The 10,862-nt window shown below is 35.5% G+C and overlaps 1 protein-coding gene across 1 annotated transcript; it reads left to right on the top strand.

Moving 5' to 3' along the window:
- Nucleotides 1–1,019: 1,019 nt before the first annotated feature.
- On the top strand, nt 1,020–2,923 carry LOC140245779 (uncharacterized). The gene is made up of 2 exons (XM_072325300.1): nt 1,020–1,113; nt 2,649–2,923. The coding sequence occupies exons 1-2, from the start codon at nt 1,020–1,022 to the stop codon at nt 2,921–2,923; spliced, it is 369 nt and encodes a 122-aa protein (XP_072181401.1).
- The last annotated feature ends 7,939 nt before the right edge of the window (nt 2,924–10,862 follow it).

The following is a 10,862-nucleotide window of genomic DNA, read 5'->3' as shown; positions in this document are numbered from 1 at the left end:
GTTTTGTTCGAGGCCAAGGGGTAAAAGGACCTCCGTTACAAAAGAAATACACTATTGTAAGTGATCACCAATTTCAGGAATACTATGAATTGAGAAGGGTGTTTGTTGCATCAACCAAATATCATCTTTTGTCACCAGAAGAAATTGAAAAAAAATAACTCAGAACATCTTTCCATTTAAAGAGAAATGATGATACAAATTTAGACTGTCCTTTTTAACCCACTTCGCCTGTGATTGAGTAATCCTTTATCTATTTCCCAGTACTTACACATTCAAAGTTTAAACAGACTAAATTTCAAGTCCGTAATAAAGACAGCGAGGCATCAAATTCTGTCTTTGTGTAAAGAAGATTCTGTTTTGATGCACGTAATTATCTCATATAGAGATTTGTTCTCCTTTTTAGATTGTGCTTCTTCACCATGTGACAATGGAGGAAATTGTACGGAGACATACACTGGGTACAAGTGTTCCTGTGGTGAAGAATTCTTCGGCAAAAACTGTTGTAAGAAACAGATTATTTTTTTAATTGCAGTCATGTATGTGTGCGATTTGTTTTGGGTGTATCTTATGAGTTAAGACATCTAAAACAAACACGCATCGTCATGTCTGCTCTCAGGCATTGCAACATACACACATGCAGTACACAGGACCCAAGGTATGACGTTAAAATAAGTGTTTTTAAATGAATTTATAGTACATGAATAAGGTCTTTTTATCAGGCACAATTAAACATAACTTCATTCAGTTCTAGTATTTTGTTGGATATTCAGTGAAATATTAGTCACTGTGCAAAGTGAAATATTAGTCACTGTGCAAAGATTTCGAAAACAACAACCACAAACACAACAGTAGCAGCAGCATTTTACCAAACATCAAACGAATTTTTACGATGTTGCAGTACAGTCATGTATTTCAGTAGACGTTTTTCGTTTTAATTTGAAGCTTGCAACGTAATCCACACACCAGACAGCGGTAACCAAAAAGTCTACAACCTTCATGGACTGGACATCAGAACAGATATGACGTCACTGGATTTTGAAGTCAGCACGGATAAGGCAGCTCGCATCGCCTTCACAATGGAGCCTTCCACGACGAATATCCCATATGAAATCGGTGAGGCTCTTCCTTGTCGAAAGCAATAGGGAACTTTAGATTTTAGACGCGCGGACGTTCAAAGGGGAAAAAACATGGTCTGAGCGTGCGCAGAAGCTCACGTCAAGTTGACGCACGCTTCTGCGCACGCTCAGACCATGTTTTTTCCCCTTTGAACGTCCGCGCGTCTAAAATCTAAAGCTCCCTATTATGCTTTCAATATTCTGGTGATTGTTCTTTTACAAGTAATAATTATAATGTCATTCGTTAACACATTTTTTTTTTTTATATGCACGTACACTTATAAAGTATGTTCATTACACATCTGCCTTCATTGTCGAAAGCAAAATGCTTAGATTAGTCTAGTCATTGAATACCTAAATATAAGAACGACCCGAGTCCAAATTTGGCTATCGCCTTTGGAAACCATTTACGAAGTGATGTGTCATGCAAATACAGATAATTATTCAAGTGACTCTTTTATATTAGATTTGTGTAAATAACATCCCAATTAATGAAAACACTAAAAGCAGTAGGAAGGTATGTATTCATTTTTATTTTTCCTTAATTTTTTCTAATAGACTTGGGTCGTTCTTATAGTCAGGTATTCAGTTGTTCTTTGTATGGTAATGTCAGTGATTACTTAACACTTTTAACGATTTTCATGATATTCATGAACACGTGTTTGTATGTACCACTTTATCTGTACATGTATACAGCGAACGAGTTAAAATGATGGGGAAAAAAATCAACCCTCGATTATCCAAAATCGGAAAGATAAAAAAAGATGTCATTGCAATAACAGGATGACAGTATTTGCACTTGTCGTTTATGTGATGCATAAATCTTTCACTTTAGGTATAAAAACTGTCAGGTGAGCAATATTCTTAGCTAATCAAAATTATGTCCGTCTATTGGAGTTTCAAGTTTGTTTAGTTTGATAGACAATTGCCCCCTTTTTTCATAGAACCGGGACAAAAGATTTTCACCTAATTTGATCAGTACATGAGAAAATCACACAACGATACATTTTAGTTGTTTTCAGTAGTTCTAATGTTTGCTAATTACTTCTCCCGAATCCCGTTAGCCTTGTGAGAAAAATGGTATTATCGTGCCATCTGTCACCACCCTATTACATTCTTACTGAATTTTTTTCAGATATTCTGTCACTCTTACAAATTGATGTAAAAACCACTTCTCGCACGCAATCCTTTTTTTTATTATCAATACCTAGCATTCATAAAATGTACGTTTTCTTGTCAGTATGTGGATGATACGGATAATATCGTATAATTTGTACTAGCTGTAATGTGAAAAAGTTGTAATGATGACGATTAGTTTACTTATCTTTATAGAGGATATAGAAGAAAATCCCACTAGGTTTACTGAAACACCATGGTGTATAACATGAAAGATAATGATACGAAATGTTTCATCCCTTTACTATTGCCAGCTACGTATGACCTTTGATACATTTCTGAAATGTTTGCATTTATCGATGATATTTAAAAATGTATTCACTAAAATCCATTTCAAAAATATCAATTTTCGAACAGTTATTGGTGGAAATGGAAACACAGTTACAAAGATTCACCGTCTAGATGTCCTCATGTTGAAGAAGACCATGTCCAGCGACAACGTGCTGTCTGGGCCTCCAGTGTACGATCGTTTCTGGCTGAACTTTGCCTCGGGAAACTTTTCACTCGGTCGCTATGGCAACGCGGAACCATTCTTTAATTGGTCGGATCCAGACCCGTTAGAGTTCACATCCATCGGGATTATGACATGGAGTGGATCGACTGGTCGATGGAAGTTTCACTCGTTCTGCTAATGTACCACTTTTGTACAATGCGATATACAATTTGATTGATTTTTTTCTTCTTTTTTTTTTAGCCAGAAGGGTACAAAGGAAAATCTTTTAAAGATAAGCGAGCCTCGTTTTTCGTTCTATTGTTCGGCTGTTACAACCTGCTGTAGAATCATTGCAAATTAATTGAAATATTTAATGAGACCTTGGTCTATCTGTCAAAGAGCATTAAAACCGTACGTTGTCGTGTAATTGTCAATGCGATACTTTCCTCAAAAGTGCTAATGGCATGCGGAATCCTTGTTTTCATCAGGGTCATCCCACTAGACCGACACCCACGAGTCATACAGCCCACGAGTTCGACGTTGAAAACAGGTCCATGAGTCATACAGCTCACGAGTCATATAGCCCATGAGTTCGACAATAGGCAAATAAAGCCCATGAGTTCGACATTTGAAATAGGTAAAAACAGCCCACGAGTTCGACAGATACAACACGGCGCGTAATGTGTCGGTCTCGTGGGTCTTGTTGGCTTACTGTCGAACTCATGGGCTGTATGACTTGAGCTGTATAACTCGTGGGCTGTATGATTTGTGCGCTGTATGACTCGTGGGCTGTATGAATCGTGGGTGTCGGTCTCGTTACGTGCACCCTTTTCATCATTCACACTACAGAGATCAAGGTATCTTTACAATTCCGACCGATTTCATAAAGCCATAGAGCACATGTAACAATGTATAACTCTCAATTCAGCACGCAAATTTACTGAATTGTGTGTCGGTAGAAACAAGTGTGCATGTAACATGAAATATGTCATGGTAATTATGCCCTGACTCGGTTCAGGTTGAGTGCTGTGTCATCTTTTGCTTTTCTGTTGTTTTTTTCCTCTTAGAGATTCCGTCACATAATATACCTCAGAGGCATTCTTTACTTTATTCGAGTTTTGCAAAATTTAGGCAACAGTCATTGTAATGAAAGAAGGAATTTAAGAACATAATATGCATGTACTATGCTGCGTTCCAGTAGTCATTTTTCATAAACCCTGTTGTTATTGGACATTATATTTGTATATTTCTATATATCTGCATGTGTATATTTGCTTTGATACTAAAGGCGATCTTTCCCATTTTGTATCTCAAATAATCTTCGCCCTTTGCTTTTTCAGGTCAGACCATATTAATTCATTTTCGTGTATAATAATGAGCAAATGAACTTTGTCATGAATGGTCATCGTATCTGACAAGATTTAAGGAGACAGAATTTGTGTGATTTATTTTGCATGCTGTAACAATTACAATAAAAATCTAAAATGCCATGGCGACTGGTATACATCTGACATAATGCATGGTTCTCCTAGTAGGTCTATCGTACTTCTAGATAATGTCTGATGAAAGTTTCACATTATTGGCAAAATATTAAAATATCATGTTTGTCACAAATGTGTTGAATGTTCACTTTCCTTGAAGTAAAGGTTTATTTGGATTCATAGCTATGATTGTCTAAGAGAGGGGGTCTTTTGGGGGGGGGATTTGAGGATTCTTATTTGACTTTTGACCCTTTTATAAGTTTTTTTTGCAATGATTCATTTTCAAGGTATGGAGAGAAAGTGTAAATTCAGTTTTGAATAGTCAAATTTTAGTATTTGAACCTGACCTCTGACCCTTAACCTTTGACCCTTTGACCCTGAAATTCCCAAGAGAATCACGGTCAGGCAGGACATGCACACATATCTACGTAACTAAATGTCATGATGATACCTTGAGCAACATCCGAGATATGGAGGAAGAAGTGAAATTTAGTATTTTCTCTTGACCTTTTACTTTTTTGTAAAAAAAAACAAACAAACAAACAAAAATTTCCCAGAAAATCTCTGCTGCGCGCAATGCAATAACAGTATACACAAAGTTTCAATGAAAAATCATGCAGGCAATATTGCATAAATATAAGGGGAAAGTGATATTTTGAGAAGTTTACTTTGACCCACTTACCTCAAAAGTCCGTAGATAATCACTGCAAGTCAGTACATGCATATGTACTATACTTTATTTGAAGATTTCTTAAGCCTTTTCCGAGATATCTGATAAACTTTCAATTCATCCAGAATTGTACGGTCTTTTTCATTTTATAAAGTGGTTTCATGTATCTCAAAAAAAAAATGAAAGTTGAATCCTCTTCTCAACCAATCACTCCTTTGAAAGAAGCTTGCCATTGCATTATTTAGTAACGTTTATATTACGCTTCACATTATGAAACACATTGTGAAATGATGGCTTTATTCAAATGATTTATTCCACATTGCACAAACACTGAAATGAAGGATTTTATTTTCATGTTCACTCACATATTGCCATTGGGAAGTGAAGGATCACAACACATGGACATAGCAATCATAGCAAATACATAATTTTTGTTTGTGTGTGTGTGTGTGTGTGTGCGTGTGTTATGTCAGGGACAGTAGAAGGGATTTCTTTTTCTATGTAATTACGTTATATTCGATTATTAAATGTTCAAATACCGTTGATTCATTTTGACATGTTATATTCACGGCAGGATATAGAGAATAGTAGACATTTTAAAGAAGGGAGGATTAATCCAATCTTCTTTAATTTCAACTGTTATATTTGCAAAGGCAAAATGTTTTTCATGAAGAAATTGAATGGGACAAATATTCATTTAGTGGACCAAATTTTAGATTGATATTATAAAGAGCAGCCACGCATCATCATAATTTAGGATAAGATAGTTAAGATATAATTAAAATTTGGGAAATAGATGATGTAGTTCTAAAATGCGGGAAATATGAGGGAAATACATATGAGTTTACTTGGTTGATATTGCAAAGGGAATTATACTATTCAATTGAAAATCTTTGAAAATTTGATTTTGCAATAAGATACCACACTCAAAATAGCTGTTTCAACTTGTTATAACAAATCTCTGCAACCATACGCTTTACAAATTAAAGATGGTTACAATGATTTTACATTGTCAAGAAAGAAGGTGAAATTTATATACTATATATTTACATCAGGCACCGAGAAGTACGGCGCTCTTGACAAAAGTCGGCAATTTCTTCATAAAGTATTACATGGAGTTAAATGAAAGAAAGATATTATTCAGAGGGGTGAAGGCTCAGGTTTGAGTTTCTCCAGTTTGTCTCCCTCTAACAAATTTTCATTTGTAGAGAGAGACAAACTGAAGAAACTCAAAACCTGATTACATGGAGTTATTTATACAAATGAAAATCTTTCAAGTTAAGTAACGTTTACGTTGTCCTGACAATAATCGGTGTTCTTTTTGTAAGCAAATCATACAACATAATGTAACATGAACAAAATGTATCCATTCATTCTGTATGTTAAAGGGGTCGTATAGTTTTGGTTGAGACCTATTTCCAGGTTTCTAACATTTTTTGGTGAGACAATGAGAAACCTCTCATGAAATATGAAAAAACATGTAATTCTATGAGGAATTCAACGTTTATTTGATGAAAATTGGTTTTGAAATTCCTGAGATATCCAAAAAAGAGCGATTCTAATAAAGTATGGGACCGTCACTTTATTACGATCACTTTGTTTTACTTTGTTCTTGGATGTTTCAGTCATTCCAAACCCGATTTTCATCAAATAAACTATGAATTCCTCTTAAAATGGTGTGCTCTGTACTATAGCAAGTGTTTTCTTGGTATCTCACAAAAAGTTTGAAGTCCAATTCTCACCTCCAACAATACTATACCATCCCCTTAACGTTTGAGTTGACAGATATTGTAGAAAGATATCCATATAGGGTTTGAATTCAGTGTGATGACACATGTCACAAACATGTTACATTCCTGGAGGTGGTAGTGCAACGGTAGTATAGTGGGTGAAATATTAGATCCCAAATCCATATCAAAAGAAATGGTTGCAGGTCACAACACAGAGCTCCGCACATTACAAAATATAATGGAATAAGATGGAATAAGCATTACACCATGAAAAATTTAGAATCAGCTCGTACATAGCAAAAATGTCGTTATGGCCAATCTCGTTATTGGAGTAGCATTACAGTAATTAATAGCAGTAAAAATATGTCATTTGCGTGTTTTATAATAACGCACCTTCGGAATAACAAACATCATCCAATAAGACAAGATAAGAAACTGCAATGAAATATCAGATGAGACCAAATAATTTGAATATTTTAGGAAATTTTAGTTTGTAATTAATCTAACTGATATAAGGCTTCGCACATCCACCAAATTGTTATGAAAATTAATCGGCAGACGGCAATGAAAATAATCTTAAAGAAGGGATAAGTATACCGGTGTAGGTGTTTGGTCATAAAAATGATATTAAACTTTGTGTTCAGTTGTGCGGAAGAATACGCATTGCTGCTTTATATTGATATTACATGCAGGTATACTAGACAAAAAAAAAAAAAAATGAACATCCTTCGTTGCCATAATGCCGTAGTCATTAATGTTATTGGTATAATTGTTCACACTTTGAATATAAAGGTAGGTACCTTGATTGCATGGGCACCCACCAGGAAACAGCTAACTGGGCTAGAAAGTCATGAACAGAAACGGGGTCGATCTGAAGCTGTATGAGAGGAAGTTAGGGCAATGTGCTGTGACGAGAAGAACGACCCCCTCCCCCCCCCCCTTATATAAGTTGGTTATTTGCAGGAGTGACAACATGATAACCAAGGCAATGGGCGTCAATCGGGAAGGGGGGGGGGGTGGGGGCGAACTTAACTTTGCCCCCTTTTGATGGTATAAGCTAATGAATAAAGACTATTTCAATTCTAAAATAAGAACTATTATATAAAAAAAAATACCCCTACACCTCCCCCCCCCCCTCACCCACTCCCCCTTCCCCTCTTAGTCCACCCAATAGACTTAATGTATATGTTCAGTTCAAGAAATCCCAGAATATTCAACGAAAGTTCACAGGACCATTAAATGATTTCAATTTAGACACACACACACACACACACACACACGCACACACACACACACACACACACAAAGTTACGAAAGCTCTCTCAAGCATGTGTGTCCAACAATTTCTTCCAGTAGACATGCAGGGACGAATCCACTTAAACCCTCCCCCCTTTCCTCCAGCTGTCCTCCCATTTATTATCTGCTAAGTTTTGACACTCCCTCTCCCCACCTCCACCCCACCATCATAAAACAAACCGACGCCCTTGACCAATGCTAATGAAATAGAGATGGCGGGGGGGGGGGGGGTGAATGCACGATGAATAATGACTGTATGGTGTATTACCCCTAAATGTAATATCAACGCTAAATGTAATATCAACACTAAATGTAATACACCTTAACCCTAAATGTAATAACCCTAAATGTAATACGTGTCAACCCTAAATGCAATAACGTACCCTAAATGTAATGCATGTCAACCCTCAATGTAATATCGACCCTAATGCTTAATGTAATACTTGTTAACCCTAAATGTAATATCGACCCTAAATGTAATACATGTACATCTTAACCCTAAATGTAATATCGACCCTAAATGTAATACACCTTAACCCTAAATGTAATAACAACCCTAAATGTAATATCGACCCTAAATGTAATACATCTTAACGCTTAATGCAATAACAACCCTAAATGTCATACATTTTAACGCTAAATGTAATAACAATCCTAAATGTAATTCATGTCAACCCTATTACATGTAATACATTTTAACGCTTAATGTGATTACGACCCTACATTTAATACACCTCATTACAGAGAGTGTAAACAGCGCAGAATATCGGGCAAAAGGTCACGGGGTAGGGGGTATGACGCAACTTTCTATAGCAGTCAAGAGCAGCAATAATTGCTTAGATTTGTTTTTATGATTTACCTGCGTAAGAATCACACAGTCTTATTAATTCAATTGTTTGCTGCAAAGTTACTGAGGTCCATGTGACACAGTCTTTAAATCTATTACCGTTATTATACAAGCACAAAAACATTTTGTACTACAATCTTCATTCAGTGTTCATGATTGTTTACAGTTTTGTTGAAAAAAAAAGTAGGCACAAATTCTTTTCAAGAAAATTCTGAATACGAATAATATTGCAAGAAAAAAAAAACACCTACTGATGAAACGAGATGATAGAGCGAGTAGATGAAGAAAATTAAAAATTAGAAAGATTTAGAAAGATTTCGCAAATTTTAATGAACCATCATTATCTATAGTGTTTCAATGACGAAATATCTGTCACATATTGACATGGCAGCAAATCACTGTCCGAAATATTAGCCTTATGACATTGTTCACTACTCCTGGCAATCACTACTACTTAGTGACACGAAACTGGGGCAATTGGTCGTGGGGAGGGTACACGAAACGTTTTTTGTTTGTTTTTTCTTGCAATATTATTCATATTCAGAATTTCCTTCAAAGATTTTTTTGCCCATTTTTTTCTTTTTCTAAACTGTTAACAAACATGAACACTGAATGAAGATTGGAATACAAAATGTTTGTGTGATTGTAGAATAAGGGTAATAGATTTAAATAATAGACTATGTCACATGGCCCTAATTAACTTTGCAGTAAAGCAATTAATAAGTCTGTGCGATTTTTACCTGAGTAAACGACAAAAACAAATCAAAGCAACTATAGCTGCTCTTGACTGCAACAGAAAGTTGCGTCATATCCCCTACCATGACCTTTTGCCCAATATTCTGTGTTGGTAACACTCTCTATAAAGAGATGAATCAAATTTAAGGTCGTAATTACATTAAGCGTTAAAATGTATTATATTTGATAGGGTTGACATGAATTACAGTTAGGATTGTTATTACATTTAGGGTTGATATTACATTTAGGGATAAAAAGCATTACATTTAGGGTCGATAGTACATTTAGGATTGAAATGTATGACATATAGGGTTGTTATTACAATTAGGGTTAAGGTGTATTACATTTAGTGTCGATATTACATTTAGGGTTAAGATGTATTACATTTAAGGTCGATATTACAATGAGGGTTAAAAAGTATTACATTTAGGGTCGATATTACATTGAGGGTTGACACGTATTACATTTAGGGTTGTCTCCGTTTATTACATTTAGCGTTAAAATGTATTACATTTAAGGTTGACTCGATTATTACATTAAGCGTTAAAATGTATTACATTTAGGGTTGTTATTACAATTAGCGTTAAGGTGTGTTACATTTAGGGTCGATATTGCATTTAGCGTTGATATTACATATAGGAGTGATACATATGGTTGTACCATTTTTTTTTCTTTTCATTGTGCTGCCAAATAATTGCGAATAGAAAGATAATGTCATGACTGGTCGTCATTATTCGCTGATTATTCCTTTTGTCTGGTTCTTCTCTGTATATACATATGTAATCAAGACAACCTAAATTTGGTGTCAACAGAGCGGTGGTGTAAAATTGCACCGATGGCATCACGTTTGTGCTTTACGATTTCCAGAACCCGTTTGAGTTGAGGTGCACACATTCACACACACACACACACACACACACACACACACACACACACACACAAACGAACACACGCATGCAAAGTGAGAGACAGTAATTTCGTATTGCGTCAATGTACCCCCAAGAGGATCACAAAGCCGTCGTACATTTACCATTTCTAATAAAGTATAAATTTTATATAAAGTTTATTGATTTTATTTTGACAAACGCATCGCAGCATAAAACCACTGACATCATTTCTCTGCTGGACAGAAATTGGTAGCATTTACAAGGTGTCCACTTTCAAGTCAGAGGAGCTGTCTACACCAGAAGATATGACAGGAATTCTACCTAAGATTATTGTGACGCTAATCTTATGTGGTGAGTTTCTTTTTAAATGACCAAGATATTATGTATATCTGTGTGATAAAATTGATTTTTATCTTTTATATCTTTACATATAGGCCGTATATTTGTTTATCATGGCCGCTGTACATACGTATCTAGCATCTGTTTATACAT

Source organism: Diadema setosum, unplaced genomic scaffold (assembly GCF_964275005.1).
Source record: "Diadema setosum unplaced genomic scaffold, eeDiaSeto1 scaffold_32, whole genome shotgun sequence".
Classification (NCBI taxonomy): Eukaryota; Metazoa; Echinodermata; class Echinoidea; order Diadematoida; family Diadematidae; genus Diadema; species Diadema setosum.
The sequence above is the reverse complement of the archived record's forward strand: the minus strand, read 5'-3'. Positions and strand labels throughout refer to the sequence as shown.